Here is an 18844-nt window from a genome sequence, read left to right as displayed (position 1 = left end):
CGTGGAGATGGGGCTCTGGCTTTCGGATCACGGGGCTCAGGCACGTCAGCAGGTTACCGCAAGGTCACCAGTTCTCCTGAACCAGCTGCCAGGCAGAAACCTGCCCACGCGACTAGTCCCTGACCCAGCAAAGGGGCCGTAGGTCGTGCAGACCTGAACACGCCGAGCAGTAACCCCGAGAGGACCCTCAACACTCCCGTGCGACCGCCCGCGACGACGCCGAGCCCAGGAAGGGCAGGGAGGAGACGCCACGCGCGCTGCCCGGCGTGCGAAACAAGAAGAGGCCTCGTGCCCAGCCGATCACAACCTCGGTTGGACCAAAACTCACTCATTTTGCTGCTGGTGTTCTTTTCTTCCTCTGTGCAACAGCTGCAATGCTGGAAGATGGAAGGGGAGCGCTGAGGACAAGGGAACACCACATTAAGTTACCGCTGGGTGCACAGAGAGTTGATCTGGTCACATTCTCAGTCAACCACAAAATACCTGGAGACAAAACAGGCCTCGCTGCCAGAAGAGAAATACACCCATGAGGTCAGGCAGACCTCAGCAGCTTCACAGACAGGTCTCCAGTCATGGGCACCACAGAATAAAGTTAACTAAAATACAGAGATGGAAAAGACACACAACTTCCTTCCCTGCCACAACGCTTCCACCATCGCCGAGTTCATCACGTCCTCGCTAGTGAAGACAAGACAGTAATGAATTTTGCAACTTTTAATGAAACATGGCCAAAAAGAAACAAAAGAGGCTAGAAGCAGGCAAAGCAGCAAAAAAAAAAAAAAAAAAAAAAGGCTAGCAAAAAGCTCATCAGAATTATGTTGGAAAGCAGGAAAAACAGTGCTGGATGCAAGAACCACCCAGAAGACGTGAACCTTCACAGAGGCATCGGCCAATGGAACAGATCATATTGGCTGGCGGTGGGTCAGTTAACAGGAGGGCCGAGCAGCGACTTGAAGAATAAATACAGTTCTGCTTAATGCACCACATCACGTGGCGTTCACACCCCTCATCTTGCACAGCTCCAAAACAGCTCATGAGGCGAAAACGGGGGTTTGCCCTTCCTTTACGTAACCTGGGCCTTTCCAAAGCTTCTTGGTAACCTCCTCCTAAAGGAGAACGACGCAGTTGCTCAAAGTCACCACAATTACGATGCCCAAAGCTGCAACCACCAGAAATACCCAAGGACTAGGCGCTGGGAACGTGACAACCCCCAGCAAACCCCAAACCCTCGGCGTTGGCTCTTACTGGAAAGGGTTTCTATCACTGCCTGGAAACGCTGACGCCTAACGCCAAAGGGGAACGGCTTCCGACCAGCTTCAAAAAAAGCTATTGCAAGCTGAAAAAACCCCAACCCTGGAGCAGAAGATACTCCAAGAAGGAAGGCTGTGTTTATTTTTAACGGGCAAACAAAGGAGAAAGCTGGCAGAGGGCGTATGTAAATCAGCGTGCAAGTGGAAAAGCAGTTGGAAAGTGAGTCGACCAGTTTCACCTGAGCACAAAAGCACCACTGAGGTTAACGGGAGCCGAGGGCCTTGGCCTCTGTGACGAGGGAAGTTAACACCTACAGGCACATTTTGGTCCTACTTCTTCACGTACAGCGGTGGATGCTGCCCAAAGCCTACGGGCACCGCCCTGCTCACCCCCCCGCTCCATCGCGCACAAGGAGCACGTGCTGGCACGCTGCATTTCACCGCTTCTCCTCTTCATTTCCCCGGTACCTTCCCCCTGCAATTGCTTCTTAAAGCCTTCCCGAAACGTGCCTGTGGCATGGGAAGGCTCCTTGCCCTCTGCTGCCACTTCGGCTAAAGCACAGGGCTGCACACTTGCAGAGCCAGAGGAAATTCCTGCAGCCCACCAGGCTTATCTCCAAAAGGTACCAGACTGCTCCCATCCATCCGTACCCATTTCGGAGCGGGGTTGTGGTTCCTTTGCTAATTGCTGAGTTTTGCAAGACTCTTGAGACAGCAAGAGAACAGACCCAGGTTGTGCTGGGCCTACAGCGGGGATGTGTGTAACAGCAGCGGCGGGAACACATCAGGACCCACGTTTTCTCTCCCATTCTGTAGCTAAGGCACAGGTGAGCTCGGTCCAAGTGAACACCCCGTAAGGCAGCGTCACCTCGGAAATAAAATTAACCTCTTGTGCACCTCAGAGGAAGCTTCTGGAGCTCGCTACTAAAGCAACGCTGAGATGCAGAGGTAAAAAAAACAACCCCAAACTGTACCGGTGATACACCAAACCCCGTCCCCACTGAAGATACGGAGCCAGAGAGCAACCGTGGTGGTGTCGGAGCTCCTTCCATCGCCCGCTGCCCGCAGTGACACCGCGCCCCCGGGGCTGGCACGTACCTCCTGCTCGCTCGGCCCGAGCCAGGTCTGACGGTACCTGCCTGCATTTATTCCCTCGCTTTTTTACATCTGCTCCGTGGAAACACGAAGTTGAAGGACACGGCGGGGCAGGGGAGGGGGGGGGGCAGTATTATTTCCATATGGGTTTGAAAATAAAAAGCCTCTAAATGGAAATACCATACGAGCAGAGGGCTCGCACAGGACCTATAAGCGCTCGTGTGTGCGCACCGTATAGGAAGAACGCCCCGGCAAGGCTTTCCCCCTTTCAGAGCCTGGTTCTGCTGAGACAAGTACTCAGCGTTGTAGCAAGACATTTCTTTGCATGTCATTTGGCAGATGCGATGGCGGGGCCCTGCCAATTCACCCCGGAGCCCTCCGTTTTAATCAGTATCACATAAAGTTTAACACATGCTTTGAAATGTGCACCAGATTCAAAGCTTCGCCTCAAGGGGGTCCTGCTGAATAACACATACCATCCCGGCCGCTGCTCCTCCAGCAATTATCTTTCAACTCTGGCTGAACCATTCGAACTGTCAACGCCAGCGCGCTGCCAACCAGAGGAAAGGTTGTGGGGTCAGAGCTGAAAACAAGACTCCTCAAGGCTGGAGCGCCAGGAGAACGGTATGGGGTGTTTGTTTATACTGCTGTCTGCTTATAAGGAGAACTCCCAGGGCGCTTGTTTTATGGCTTAGCAGAACTACAAACAGTGTTAAGAGGGGCTGGGAAAAAAAAAAAAAATCAAATCAAATAAAAAAAAAAAAGGTTAGCAATGAAAAGGAGCATCAGCATCCACCAGGCCCCCCTGGAAGGCGGAGAGGGCTAAGGTCGTTTGCACCTCGTAACCAGCAGCATCCTTCCAGCCCCGTCAGAGCCAGGAGCTCCTTATCGTGAATCCCAAACGTCACCGGCTTCCCCGCGAACCTCCGCGCATCGCTGCTGGTGCCCACCGAGCGAGGGAGGCAGAGCGCCAAGGAGGGGGTAAGGGGTAGGAACTGCACGAACCGTTAGCCTTGATTAGGGTTTCGACAGAGCTGGAAGGGAGAGGACAGACGGACACGGCGGTTTCTGCTCCCCGCAGTACCAGTTTCCGAACAGCTCCTGGCGGGGTCAATATAAACCCTGCCCTCAAACAGCGATGATGGAGAAGACCCCGTTACAACTGGAGTCTACGCACGGACAACCTGCTTGTGGCTCCCCTTCTGGAGCCAGCTGATGAGCAGGTCCCCGCTCTGAAGCGGGACCACAACCACCCCATTCCTGATGCCACGGTGGCAGAAGCAGCCGGCCTCCCACACAGGCTCTCGCCCGGCTTTTTCACCGGGATGGGGCGACGCTCCCACTCACTCAATTCCCAAGCCATGTAAAGCAAAGGAGGACACTTCAGAGGAGCACCGAGCTGTGCTGGTCTCCCTGATCCAAGCAGAAACGGTGGCTCTGGAAGGGTAGAACCTTGCAGATAAAGTCATCCATCTCTACAGCTTCTTGCAGAGGCTGGGATGTCAAACAGCAGCCCCGTAGGGCACAGAGGGAGGCAAGGCAACGCTTTCTCCGTGTTAAAGCAATCGCTAAGCCAAGAAATGTATTCATCGGTCTTTCAAGCTGAACTGCTGCTGCTGTGGGTTTCCTTCTGCAAATTCCCACTGCTGGTAGAAGTTACGAGGGCGAAAGCTCGAAGCCTGAATCCACAGCAAGCTCAGGCAACCATCGGATGCAACAGGGAGAGCTGGGAAACTCGCTCCACAACAGTTCATAAAAAGGTAAGTCTGCGTTTAGCAGAACTGCGGCTGGGGCTCTTCAGGGTGAATTAATTCAGAGCTCCAATCTACATCGTGTTTCTGAGATTAGACTAAAAATTAGGGCCATTGGAAACCAAAGTGGCCTGCAAAGCAAAGCAGCCACATTTACCCTCCCTGTTTCTAGGTTTTCCACCCTAAACTAAGCTCCCAACCCCAGCGGAGGGTCCCACGCAGCACCAAGCAGGACGGTGGGCAGCTGATGCGACGAGGAACAGCCGTTTGATCACTAAAGCCACAAAAGCAGGTACCACTGAGCATCACATCCCTTGGGTACTTCTGCCAGCTCCTAGCCCACTTGCTACCTGCCTCTAGAAAGGAGGTCTCCTACACGGCCTGCTAGCCCAGGCATGGGCTGAAAGCATAAGGACAGGAGACACAGGCAAAGTTGTGCTTCCAGAGAGAGAGGTGCTCAGTTCCATGTAACAGCCGCCGCCTTCTGACGTTTCAGGCTTCAAAGTCCACAAAAAAGGAACAATTTGGGTTTGTTCAGGTTTTTTTTTCCCTTCCTCCTTGACCCATTTGCAATTATATTCAACGTACATCCAGCTGCAGGCACCAAAAAAACCCAATTCCACCAGGCGGGCAACTCGGCAGGGAGCAGGAGAAGGCACAAAAGCAGGTGCTGCCCCCCGGGTTTAGCATCAGGTGCTGCAGCTTTCAGTATTCATTTTAGGGTAAGGGGGCAGCCCCATCCCCACCCCTGCCCCAGCACGGTTATCCCCACCCTCACACACACCCCCCCTCTGCCCAGCGCCCGGGTGCTCGGCCAAGCCCCCGCACGTGCCACCCACTTGTCCGATAATCGTCGTTTTACAAGAAAAAATGGGCACAAAACGAACACCGCATCCAAAGACCGGCTAAACACCGCCCTCCACATCTTGTGCCCGCTTAAGCTGCGTTAAGTGAGACGGCTGATAAACCACAGCCCCTGAATTATTCAGCGCCCAGAGGTCTCCCACCACCCCAGTCTCACACAAACCACCCTGCTGTGCCTGAAATCCGTCACGCAACGCCCACACCCAGTTCAGTTCCCTCCTGAAGATCCTCACGAGCTTTATTTTATCAGCACTGCCATGATTCTATTTGCCCAGCAGGAAAGAAAAACACAGGCCAAAAAGAAATTCTGCTGGAAATAGCTGTAGCTACTCCGCGTTGCATCTTCCATTGCTGGAAGTTAGTGAACCTCCTCAAAGGCGCCAAGGGCATCAGAACCAGCTCCTCCCCAGCCCTGACTGCCATGACACCTTGAGGGTGCCACCGCCCCGCGCACCCGGCAGGCCAGGGAACGGAGAAAGGACTTTTAATCGTCTGGCAGAGGTTTCCCTTCGTCCATCAGCCGACAGCAAGGGCGAGCAGACTACTTGCTGCAGTTCTCGTGCCACGCCAGGGCCTTTATATTGTCATTTAACCCAGTCTGGGACAACGAAGCCACCGTTCTCCTTCATTGCGCCCAAGCGCACCACGGGTGCTGGTTTCTCTCTTTTGTTTTAAAAAAAAAGTAGTTACCTGGGGAATGTATTTTCCTGGTCTAAAATACGTTCAAACTCACAAGGGGAAAAGAAAACCACATTCTTCCTCTCCTTTCCAGTCTAGAGGGTCTAAAGCAGACGCATGCTGTCGTGTCTTCAGTTTTCACCCTCTCCAGTGCAGGCAGACTACCTAACCACTAAGTTTTCTACCCTAAAATAAGCCATCAACAACCACAACAACAAAAAATAGTTACAAGTGACAGTGAAGCTATCCAGAACCCCCTTTATTTATGTTTAGGGTGTCATTTCTTCTCCAGAGTTCGCACCTGCTCTTGTGGGATCCAGCCTGTGGAGACCAGGGCAACCACACGCGACACTTCTACCTTCATCCTTCGGGACTGTCCTGGGTTACAGTGTAAAATGTGCCAAAAGAAAAAAAAAAATATTCTATGACCATCTTCAGGAGCTGTTGAGACCAGGTGGGGCGGTGCTCCCTGCCTCCCCCCTCTGGACTATCTCCTGTCAATGGGCACAACAATGCCTTATCGCCTGACCCATCGGTAACTCGCTCCTGGGCTATCTCCTGTTCATGGCCCATCAAGGAACTGCCTCACGACTCCCCATCCCATGGTGAGATGCTCCGCCCGGGGGGAAGGAGCCAAGCAGTCCATGCCAAATAAAAACGGAGATTTTGAACACCCTAGCAGCCTTCTTCCACTGGATTCCCAGAGGAGCTTTTCCCCCCACTGGAGTTCCAGAGGACAAGAGCTACCTGCCGACCACTGGACCTTCGGAGGAAGACCAGACCCTTTTACCTGATTGCTGCTTCCACAGCACTACAGCCATCACTTCAGGAGGACTGCAGCCAGCATCTTATCGGACTGCTACTGCCACCCTAACAGGGTGTCAGGTTGTATTCCTGACTCTTGTCAGTGTAAACCAGTGGGTTGTTTGTTTTTCCCTGCCTTGTGTTATATATAAATATATATATATTAGTAAAGAACTGTTATTCCTATTCCCCATATCTTTGCCTGAAGGCCCGTTAATTTCAAAATTATAATAGTTTGGAGGGAAGGGGGTTGCACTCTCCATTTCAAGGGAGGCTCCTGCCTTCCTCCGCAGACACCTGTCTTTTCAAACCAAGACAGGGATGATCCAGCACAAGCAACGAACACTTCCATCCTGCAGGGCTAAAGCCCCGTATCAGTTATGTATCTCAACTTTTCCTGCCGCAGGAGGTAGTCCTCTTTTACCCAAGAGAGATTTTGATTTCTCACAAAACCCAAGCCTTTGAAACACTTAAACAGCGCCGCTATCGGACCCGCCGGTTGCAGCGACGAGCCACGCTCCCATCGCCACGGATGGAGACTCGTAAAGCCACACAAACGCAACAGTGTCTCCGAGACATCCCTTCCCCGTCCACCCACAGGAACCTGTCCAACTCTGGAAAGAGATGGGGAAGAGAAACAAAGCTGAGCTGTCCTGGAGTAACTTAAAGTGCATTTTTTACCCACAAATGAAAGCTGTTCTAAATTTGCTATATATGCGAATTAGAAGAATATGTCGAGAGGCTTAAATGATCTGAGCCTGTCAGCAGAACTTTGTGCTTTTAAAAAAAAAAAAAACAACCCAAAAATTAGAAGTAAGGGAAGTCTTGGGTTGCTGAAGGATTTCACTTGGTGATTTCTGCACACACCCGTTTGCAATTTGTACAGGAGTGTCATGCAAAGGGCACGCTGCACGGCACAGCTCTCGAGTCCTCTCTCTGAAAACTAAACCACTGTAGCTCTACTGTCAAAAAAACACAGCCCTACTAATGCTAACCCGTTTTCATCTCAATAGCAACCCGGAGACCAGAACTCCCTGGTGACCCGACATGGTTTGGTACGAGCCATTCCCTGCCCCGTCACCGGTGAGCCGGTCGCAGCCCGTCAGCTGAAAAGCGAACGCTGGTTCTTTCAAAAGCTCCCTAGAAATTACGCTTCGACGACGCTCCCCTAAAGGGTGTTTTGTCCAGCTCGCTGCAAGAGGTGTTACCCTTCTTGGAAATAAGAAACACGAGATCTTGCTCTCCTGGATAAAAAGCCAAACTCTAAGTGGGCAGTGGCTGTTTTTGAGAACCGGTGGCTGCAGCGCTCGCAAGCGCTGAAGGTCGGGTCCCAGCGTGACGGGCTGTGGCCCTGACCAAAGCACCGCTGCCATTTTCACAGCGGCATTAACAATTCGAGACATCCACAAACCATTCCGCATCTTCAGGTGGAGGAATGTCAAGACCCTTCCGTGTCTGTGTTACACCAGGAGTACCCAGGCTCCCAAAACCTCCTCGGCTTCTCTTCCACGTACACACAGCCAGCCACAAGGCAAGAGTATTCACCAGCTGGAGAAAGTACAGAGAGATCAAACCACCCCATGTGCAGCACAAGAATCCGTTACCAAAACCACTCAAGGAATTTTTTAACAAGAAAAATAAGGAAAAAATCAGTTAATTTAAAAGGTTTATTAGCAGCTATGTTACAATAAGCCTGAGACATCCAAATGAAAACTGAAGAATTTATCATCCCAGGCAGCAGCATCCTGATGGGAACAACTCCCAGCTCTTTTCGAGCAAGCCTGATTTCCATCACCTCTCCCGACACGTCCTGTCCAGACCCCCGTGCTCCCTCCCACGCGCGGCACGCCAAGGCAGGCCCGCAACCCGGTTTACGAGGCCGAGGTCCACCCGCGCCGCCTCACCTCCAAAGCTGGCGCGTCCGCGGGAGACCGGGGCACCGGGCAGCGCCTGCCTTTTAAACAACTTAACCGTCGGCGTAATTAAAACCAGTAGGAGCAAGACCAGGGAAAATTACAGCGCTGGACGCCTGCAGTCCAGGGCGAATAAAAGCAGTTTAACAGCAGCTCTTTTCCCAGCTCCACCCCAGTAAGCGCCACAGCGCTTGCTAACGGCTCAACAGCAGCAGCAAGGGGCGCCTATGCCTCCGCTTGGCACTGCGCTTTCCCCAGGCTTTTTAAAGCCTGGTGAATTCTACCGTCTCGGGAGATAAAGGATGTTTTTCAAGAAACATCTCTGTATTTCAAGTGCTTAAAAAGGTCTAAAAGGCAACCACACAGAAAGCGGGTCCAGCATACGATGGCCCCGTAGTTAAACTCTTGATTTCATGATGCAGCCACGTCCACAGAACACGCTGGATACGCTACTGGGGATCCTGCAGTCCCTGTGGCCATTAGTCATACATATGCTGACATAAAAGAGGTCCGTGATTGAGCAGTTTCATTTTTGAGGTCATAAAAAGAATTCCGCGGAATATCCATTTATTAATAAAGTTCCTATGGAGTATAAATTTTAAACGCAGACTTAAAGGCACAGAATTCCTCTTAAATAAACAGAGAAACCTTCCCCAGAAAGCCAGGAAACGTTAGAATAAAAAGTTCTTTTATGGTAATAAGCATATTTGCACTCAAATTATGTGACGTGGGAAGGAGGAGAGTTATAGCACCAGGAAGCACAAAGACCTCAACCGACGCGCGGGGGGGGGGAACAGAAACTCACTCACATCCGCGCAGACCCCTACCATCGCCGCCCCAGGGTGGCCCATACGCGCTGTCGGCCTCCACCGACGTCCTCAGCGTTGCCTTCATCTGCTTTCCCCATCAAGGGCTGCCCCATCCACCCCGACCCAAGACGCTAAACCCAAACTTGTCCGGCTGCCACGGCCTCTCCATTCCCACGCCCGCCGGGAAGCTGAGGGCTCGCATTTAACCTCAAGCTCCTGGCTTGACAATTTGCCTCAGGAGCCACTTCAAAAAAAAAACCAACTGTTTCCAGTTCTCAAAACCGTTCAACATCTCTTCCTCCTCCTTCTTCTTTCCCCAGTTTTCATCCCTTCTGCAAGCTGCAGAGCACCCTACGGCCAGCAGAGACCTCCTTGGGCACCGCTTCAGGCCCCGCAGGTGAGCTCCAGCCTGAAGGTGCAAAGCAGGGGACGAAAGACGGTGACAGACCCAGGCGCAAAGCCACCACGCTGGCTCTGGCCAAGCAGCACTGGGGTACCTCACCTCTCATCTTCAAAACCCATCGTGGTTGCTGCCCAGTCAAGAAAAAAGCAGGCGGACTGAGGTAAGGAACGCAGACACTCCGTGAGGATTTGCCTCCAAATCAAACAGCAAGTGTCAAGCGCTCGGTCCAGGCGCCATCGAGACGGCATTCACCGTGCTGCTAAGAAAAGAGTTTCCAGGGCCAAGTCCTAAAGAAAAAGCAGCTAAAGATTTGTCTGTAATTTTCATCCAGTGCAAAACACAAACCTTTTTACACCAGCTTTCCCAATTTTCGAAGCGGTTAAGCACAGGGCGCCGAGGATAAATGACCAACAGGACTCACTGCTATTTATCCCTCTTTTTCTTGGTAGAGGGGAAGAGGTCGGGTGTAAACACACTATAAGCTTCTGACAATAGTTTTTACCAAGGCACGTGAAGGCATCTCAGAGCTCACACAGGTCTAACAGCGACACCTCTCTTCGATAACCAGAGGACGTTAATCATTCCTCCACCGGGCCACAGCATCCCACTTCGCTGTCGCTTCACCCAGCCTGGTTGGTGAGCCTCTTCCCCAAAAACCTGCAAGCTGAGACCATAGCTGGCCATCAGACTTCTAATCTAAACGGCCCCAGAAAACCTATTTCCTTTCATAATACTTTAATATCACAAGTAGACAAGCAGCAGTACCAAAGATTAAGAAGGTCCCGTTACCGAATTTTACTAGAAAATAAGTTTCTGCTTTACAAACCTGCCCAGAAGGGGAAAACACCATCCCCTTATCCCCACTCCGTTGTGTAAATAGTCACCGCATACCCAGCCACCAGACTGACCTTTCCAAACCGCTCTCCTGCCTGCCTCCAAGACTACAACGTTTCCTCACTTTTAATAAACAACATTATTTTTACTTTTTGTGCTTGTTAAACAAAACCTCCGGACTAAGAGACACCGCTTAAAGCGGCGGGAAGTTCAGACCTAAGGATGCTTTTGGAAGTCCTGGGGCGTGTTGAGAAAATACGGCCCCCGTGGAGCAAGCGGATGCAGGGATCTTCCAAACACCACACGTAAGCCCAGACCTGGCACCGGCAGATCCAGCCCACGTGGCAGGGGAGACAAACTCTTTATACCCGCGGCTCCCGTGACCTTTGGAGAGTATCGACTGCTGCCGGAGCACCGGCACCCAGCAGCAGGACGTTCCCTGCACGGCGCATCCAGAGAAAGGCAGTAAAATCTAATTTACTCTAAAATACGCCTACAAAGCAAAAACAATTTCCATATGCGCTGCAGAAGATTACATAAAGTTAAAAAATGTCAGGGATGAGGATAATTAAGAACACTAGACAAACTGCATTTTTAAGCAGTTTTCCGGGCCATCAAAAGGCCACCGGGCAGTACCCGCGACTGACAAAATGTCCTTCTGTCCCCCCGCTGCGCGGGGAACCGCTCGCTCCTGTGGCTGGGGGTGGAGGCCATGTGTTTGCGTTTAAAACGAAGCACGGGGAAGGAACAGGATTTCCCAATCACGCCGAAATCGCCGCGTGCCACGTCTCTACTTACCCCCGTGGTTTCCAACAAACCGCCTGACAGAACCCCCTGGGGTTTTTCGCAGCTCGGCGAAAGCCACCTGCAAGAGGAGAGCCCTGCGGGGGCGGAGCGGGTGCCAGCGTGGCCTCCGAGGGACGTGGTCCCTCCTGGGGGGGCTGCCCACGGCAGGAGAGCTCCCCAGCGCCGGGCAGAGGAACCAGCCCCACCTTGAGTTGCTCGACGGGCCCCACCAGTAAAGCCGCACCGCGCGGCCGAGGCGTGTCTGCCGTGAGCAAGCTCTCTGCCGCTTTCCACACCACCCCTTCGCCCACCTCCGTTCTCCAAACTCCCTAACACACCCCCGGCATTTCTCACGTGCTTCTGGGGCAGACGCCATCAGCGTTGGATCCCCCCACCGCTGTCCTCCGCGGCCAGGAATCACCGACCCTCTAACTTCCCCCTTGCCCACGCAACCCCACCGCTACCATCCTCTTTTTAGAGAAATCCTGAAAGAGGTCACCAGGATGAACTTCACAGAGAGGGGCAGAGGCACGAAGCGAGCGCTGCTGGGCAGGACAATAGTTGCTGTTGCAAAACACCGTCCCGGGATCCAAAAAAATCAAGGGAAGTGCTTGAAACGGAACCTACAGCGAGCCAAGGAAAGGGGCTCCACGTGCCGGCAAGCCGAGCGCGCCCGGTTTTTGCCACGGCCGTTGCGCAGAGAAGCGGGCAGGGCAGCTTGCACACGAGCCAGCTTCTGGAAAAAAATGCAAGCTTTCAGTTTAGCCTTTAAAAAATTACATGGTAGCATTCTTATGACAATACTAATGTTTCCAAAATGACTTCAAAATTAAAGAAACAACCGGACTCATCACCAACACGTAGTTACTTCTCCGTATCCCTGCAGCAGAAACGCACGCTGAGACTCAGCTACAGTTGTACGAACCAACCAGTAGCACGCAGCGAACTACACAAGGAAACTCGCCTCTTCAAACCCTCCATCATAAATCCAGAGAACTCACGGTCAGAATTAAATTTAAATCCAGACATACCTAAAATATTGAAGCACGCAGCTGGGTGCTCAACAGCCTTAGCGTGGCCCCGCAATCGTGCAAGCGCGGCATCCCCGCAGTCCCAGGGAATGCCTATTAGCAGCTGTCATCTCCAGCCCAAGTAATTTGGGGGGGATAAATCTCCTCTTCTCTTTCTCACCCACAAGGTTTTTTCTTTCCGAGGCCAGCTGCATTTTGATCCTGCGCTACTGAACATCTCTGTGCTGGTGAAAAGCGTACGGGTACAGCGGCAGGCGCGTGTACCCACGTGCCACTGAGGCACCTTCGTCCAAGCCGCCTGCAGGCACCAGAGGCCACGTTGAAGAGGACAGGGGGTGCGCAGGACCCCACGCTCCGACCGCTGTAGGTGAGCGGTTCTCGGTCAGCTCTGGCCTGCAGGGACAGCGTGTGAAGCGAGGGAAGTCACCCGAACCCGAGGCCTGAATCACCCATTTCAGGGATGCAGTCGTCTTTCTGCGAGGCTGCTGTTGATTTGAGCTCAGAAGCGCTTCACCTTCTCCAGCTGACGGTCAGAACTGCTCCCCTACCAAAATCAGACCAGCAGTTCAGTTAGGCACATCGTTGTGCAACTTTTTCCCCCGTTTTTTACATGTATGTACATGTTCGCTTCACCAAGTTGGTATTTTCCGCCACGGCGGGAAAACATACTTACACAAACCTCGCGTTATACTGCTCAAAAGTGACACCGACACCAGTATCTGCCGGCAAGGAGAGTAAACATCACCTTAAAAAACGCGCAGCCGAAACGCCAACGCGTTCAAACTCCGAACTGATCACCACCCAGGAAGCATCAGCTTTGACAGCGCATCCAAGTGATACGCACGCCAAAAAAAGAGGCTGGTTTGCCTCCATCTGTGTGAAAGGCACGCCGAACGTTTTGGCCGTCCTGACGAACTCGATCCGCTAATGGCTTTGGGATGGGTTGTCCTCGGCCCCCCGCGTAGCAGCCTTCGCTGCGCTCACCCTGGGCGCTTTGCAGGCAGCACCGGCCCAAGTGACCTCCTCCACATGCCACGCATATTTCAGACGTTAAGCTAGATAATAAAACCACATACCGGATATCAGCAAGTGTTAATAAGATGTAATTCGTTCCTGGCAAGCTCAGAACTCAGATCTTTTTTTTAAAAAAAAAAAAAAAAAACAAAACACCAACAAAAACAAAACACACACGCAGGTTCACAGGGCCAAAGTCCAAAAGGAGTTCAAAGGGGCAGAGCTACTTTCATCTGCTCGAGCGCCGCGTAATTAAGAACAATATTTGGAACGCAGCAAATTCCCCCAGAACCATAGGTAATAAAATTCAGATTAAAAAAAAAACACGAGGAAAGGAGTCAACGAGAGCTCATCGCTTGCACAGCGAGACTATAAGGTTTCTCCGCGCGCTGTGAGATCCCCCCCCAGTTCCCGCGTCCGGCTGACCCCAGGGAACGTCTCACTTGACTTCACCCCACCACGGGCTTCCTCTCCAGGAGTGGGGCCGGCGAGCTCCCCGCATCCTTGACTGCCGGCCAGAAACGCAGCCCCGGCTCCCAGCGCTCCAAGACAGATCCTTCTGATTATCACAAAATGAAATTTTCAGCTCTTGTCATCATCGGCCTCAGATTTGTAATGTTACAAAAACATGATTTCCTTTCCCCATTGTATCAAGCCCTCTTCCATTCCCGCTGGTGAAATCAAACAATTTTAAAAGAATTTATATGATGCTAATTTAAACCGAATGTATTTAGCTGCCAATCGCAGCTCCCTGACTCTCCCAGGCCTCCTGCCAGCTCCGCTCCCTTCCAGAGCGGCTATCAATCACTGCCAACAGACCGAGGAAAAAGAGCCAGCGAGGCGAGAAGCGATACTGGTAATTCTGGCGGCGGAAACCCTGCCCTTCGCTTTCGGCAAAGCAACGTGAAGCGACCCCGTGCAACGGGAGGCTCCGCAAGCTTCGGCTCCTCAGCGCTTCCCGGCGGGGAAGCGGCTCGCGAGGCTTTTTGCAGGAACAAGCCTAGCGCGTGGCACAAATTCCAGTACCATTTCCCACGCGGCTTTTGCAACTGGAAGCGGCAAGTTGACCTTCCTCCCCAAGCCGCTGTGCGGGAATGGTACATCTTCACTGCTGGAAAGCCACCGAGTCCATCCCCAGCGATAGCTCTGCTCCTCCAAAGGGTGAAGGAAACCCCTTCCAGGGTCTGCACCTTGCGCTCATGAAACAGCAGAAAATTGGGATTTGGGGGAGATTGAAGACGGATACTTCCCTGTGTCGTCTGCAGGCAAACTAACAACATCTAAACGTTACAGCCTCCCGGGGCGTCTTGTTCTGACGCTCCCTTGCAACAGCCCAATTAACTCCTACATGGAAGGGGAAAAAATTAAAAAAAAAAAAAAAGAAAATCTTTTTCACTTGAGTATTTTTCCGTTGGATACACCCAAACGCGGAAGCTCTGACGCACTCATGACAAAGACGCTGGCAACATCAAGAGACAAAAGACGTTTCCCCCAAGCCAGACGTCACTTTAGAAATCCTTACAGTCCCAAGTGGCTGGAACAGAGCAGAAGGTGATGACTGATAAAGAACAACTGCAAGTGTGTGAGGTAGAAAAGTACTGAAAGGAGAAGGAGCAGAGTGCTTGGGTCAAGGCAGGGACCGTAGCGCTGGGTGAGAGGCTATCTGGAGCCGAAGGACAAACAACGAACTTAGGGGAAGCTCAGAGCATTAGCAGTCGAAATAAACACTGAGGGACAAAAGGTGACGAGTAGAGAAAGAGTCTAACGAACGGAGAGGAAGAAGCAGCGAGAGTTGCTACAGAACACTTCGGAGGCTTCACTCGGAGGCACGCCCGCTCGCTGGCTCAGAGCAGGAGCTTGGACAACTGCAAAACCAAATGCCCAACTCCACCGAAGGTGGACAACAACAGGGCAAAGAAATTGAGCTCTTCCCCCACCTCCCAGCTTCTCGCTGCTGTCCGATCAGGCACTTCTTGAGCCCAAAACGGTCTGTTCGGTTAGCAACTCACATCAAACGCAGTGAAATACTTGCCCAGTCCGTCCCTGAGGCCGTGGAAAACCGTGCGTGGGGAGCTCCACAGGTCTATCACCCGCAGAAGGAAGAACCACCTTTTGCCCCCTCTTATTTCAAGCCCGGCTCTTGCTGGTTTCACTCGCTGGGCCCCAGTTCTTGCATTCGGGTAGGGCAGGAGCAGCCAGTCCCTACCGACCCGCCCGGCGCCTCTCCTGCTTATGCAGGTGGCAAACATTGCAAGGAGGAGGAAGGGTCAGAAGTGGCAGAAAAACAGATGCCAGTACGGGCTACTGCGACCTTCTGGGCTTTCTTTAGAGGAGCAAGAGATGGAGAACGAAGAGAGCTCCAGGCAGGGCGTGAGCTCCCCCCGGGAGCAGAAGGGACGGACGCGAAGCAGCAGCGCAGCGTGGCTGCGAAAGGGCTGGAGAGCACAAAGCTACAAAACCACCTCTAGCCAAAAGACAGCGAAGGAAGCTGTTTGCAACGAGGGGGCAGTTCTCAAAATCGGCCTGCCTCAGCGGCCACAGAACCGGGGCTGGACGGGCACGTCCCTGCCCGCCCATCCAAGCGATCTGCCAGGGCGCCAGGAGGTTTAAATACCCCTCCCAGCATCATGACAACAAAATGGGAAAACACAAGAGGACACAACATCTGCATCCTCTTATGTCTCTATAATGGGTAAATACCCTTAATAGGATCTAAATACGTTGGTTATTTATTTCAACTAGCGTATTCCCTGCGTTAATCGGGCACCAGAAGACAAATGAAACTCCTGTTCCTTTCCAGCCACAGAGACACAGAAACCAAAGCTGGTTTGCCACAACGAACAAAAATAGAGGACTTTTTGTGAACGGTTACTGTTCTAGAAACTGCTGTATCGGGTAAACTCGGCACAGTACCACCTGCAGCCTTCCCAGACGTCACCACCGCGCACATCTGCCTCCGCAGCGGTACGTCCAGGCCACAGCGTGTTTTCGGCAGAGTCAGAAGGACTAGTTTGAGTCGGTGCGACAACTGACAAAGAAGTTCGCTGCACTCTCAGACGCAGAACGGCCTCTCTCCACAGCTCTGCTACACAACAGAAGGCTTGGTTTGTTTTCCCAAAATACAAGAAGGAGGCTGAGAAGACAGCAAGGCAGCAGATATACTGTAAATTAAATCAATTAATAGAAATCCTCAAGCTAGACCATTTTACAGAAAGGCTGGTGTTTAGAAGACAGAAAATTGAACTCGCCTGTAGCTCTGCCCATAAAGATAATAGCACGATTTTATCATCCTGTGAAAAATTACGGCAAGAGTCCTTCCCATAAATCACCAAGTCCAATCCATCAATCACTATCAGAGGAAGCAGTTTACTGCTCATGAGAGGGAACATTTCATTACTCGTGGATTTGAATTTCATCAAAGTAGCGGAGATCTTTTTAAGAGCCACTATGAGCAATGCTCCCCGGCTGTGATAAGAAAAACTGTATTGAAATTCAAAACTAGAATATTAAAGAAGAGTTGGGAAAAGGCAATTCCATTTTAATCCACGCACGGGGATGTTCAATTAATCAGGCTCATCTTTTACAGACATCAACCGCCAGGCGAACGCAAGCGAGCGACAACGACATTTTACCCAGTAGATGAAAATCAGTTTAAGATGCAAAAGAAATGAAGCTGCAGTCAGTGCCTGAACTTCTAGCGCTTTACCCCAAACCTGGGAAAGCAACGCTGGTATCTCCACGTCTTCCAGTTGCACCAGCACAAACGCCCCTGTCCCGCTAAGAGGAAAATACGAGTTGAGCACCCCGACTGCGCCTCGCAGGCTCTGGGCTACCGAGAGCCTAAGGCAAAATACAAGCGGGAGAAAACAACGACAAAAATGGACCATCACTGTTCAACAACAGAAAAAGCTCTAGTAGCAACCACAGAACAAAGAATCATCGCTTCACCCCGTAACAAAATTGCTTCAATACTTAAGTTTACTGCCTTGGGATTGGAAAAGTAGCTTTGTTTAACATGACTGCGAACCATCCTCCTCTTCCCAAAAAGCCCCCACCCTGCGTGCACACCCAAGTCCTACCTGTTTCATTGCCGTCTCTCCAATCTTGTCAGAGTGCTTACGGATACTCTCCAGGAAATCCTTGAGGTCCGACATGGAAACTTCTTTGATCTCTTCACGCAGCTTCGGAATATTATCCACCATGATCTTGCAGAAGCGGTAGTGGCTCACTTGGGGCAGGTAAGTGTGCTCAAGGTACTCCAGGGTCTTCAGCGCAGGGTAGTGTCTGGGGGAAGCAAGCCAGGCAGATGCGGAGAGAAGAACGGCTATTTCCATCCCCTTTCCCCTCCAAAATGCACGTTAATTCCAAATTATTCAATATATTTAAGAATATCAGCTCTGTTCAAAGAAACACAAACCTTAGCGTCCACGTAACAACAAAAGCACCATTTTCCTCCTGAAACAGGGAAGCAGAGGAACACAAAGGCAAGCAGCAGCTCCTTACTCAGAGCTCTGATGTGGAGACAAGGGCCAGGTGGGTCACAAGTGACCACCATCAGCTGAGCCCCGCAGCAGCTCTCACCCACGGTAAAGCCATTTGGGGCACCACGTGAGTGAAGGACAAGTTGGCAACCACAGGAGGAAGAAGCTCGGCCCCGTGCACGGAGGCACAACGGCTCTTGGGGGAACTCCAGAAGGACGCTGCGCTGGTGTCCCCACCAGAGCCATCAGCCCCGTGGACGGAGGTGACACCTATCAGGGTGCACAGGTCTCCGGAGCACCTCGTAGACCAAGGGGTCTGTTTTAGGTGCGGGGCACATTATGGGATAGAGGGAATGGGCATCTGGAGATGGCATCTCCAACCCTTTTAGGGAAGGACTCCGTGCTGGGTGCACCGGTGGGCACGTCACCTTCAGCCCGACCGGCCGGCGAGCGGGACTGGATGAGGCTGTGGGTGACTGTGGAGCGTTTCTGCCTGTTGACGTGCACAGCCAGCTGCGGGGGTACGGGTGGGTGTCGTACAGGCGCCCGCTGGCAGCACACGCTCAGCCCCGCTCCTGCTGGGACCCGGGGCAGGGGGCTGCAGCAGGCTCGGCCACCCCTAACAGTGAGGGGCCAGAAGATGGAAGCGTGGAGAGGGGAGCGTGCCATCACCTACCACAGTGAGAAACTAGTGTCTAACGCACGTTAACACCCAATATATCTGCTACAAGCACAGATACTCGTTGTCATGGTGTAAAGATCTTGGACACGAGAGCTCAGCTTTCCGTCCCCGTGCACACCAGGACTCAGGTCCCGCCTTCCTCCCAGCTCTTCACAGGGCTAAGCACCAGCAAAAACACCTTCCCCGCCAAGTACATCTTATTTAGGCAAGGTGAAAGCCGTTTGGATACAAACCCCAGATTAGGGTCCAAACAGATACACCTTCTACAAAGCCCCTGCCTTCCGGAAACCACTGGGGTACCACTGGGGCATGCGACCTTGGCGAGGTGAAAACAATTTCTTTCCCCGCTCTAAAAGGAATATACCTGATAAATTTAAGGATGAAAGAATATCAATGTTTCTTCCTCTATGCACAACGCATGCCTTTACATTTCGGTCATGCCTCATGGT

At 52.1% G+C, this 18844-nt stretch overlaps 1 protein-coding gene across 5 annotated transcripts in view; it reads right to left on the bottom strand.

Moving 5' to 3' along the window:
* EXOC6B (exocyst complex component 6B) overlaps window positions 1–18844 on the bottom strand; it is a 306693-nt gene that overhangs the window by 221451 nt on the left and 66398 nt on the right. For all 5 annotated transcript variants that reach the window (XM_086463893.1, XM_086463895.1, XM_086463894.1 and 2 more), the window contains exon 6: window positions 17312–17516. In XM_086463893.1, the coding sequence (XP_086320019.1) occupies window positions 17312–17516 (205 nt within the window). The remainder of the gene's footprint in view (window positions 1–17311; window positions 17517–18844) is intronic.

The sequence above is a fragment of the Leptosomus discolor genome, chromosome 4 (assembly GCF_034619465.1).
Source record: "Leptosomus discolor isolate bLepDis1 chromosome 4, bLepDis1.hap2, whole genome shotgun sequence".
In the NCBI taxonomy this organism is placed as follows: Eukaryota; Metazoa; Chordata; class Aves; order Leptosomiformes; family Leptosomidae; genus Leptosomus; species Leptosomus discolor.
The sequence above is the reverse complement of the archived record's forward strand: the minus strand, read 5'-3'. Positions and strand labels throughout refer to the sequence as shown.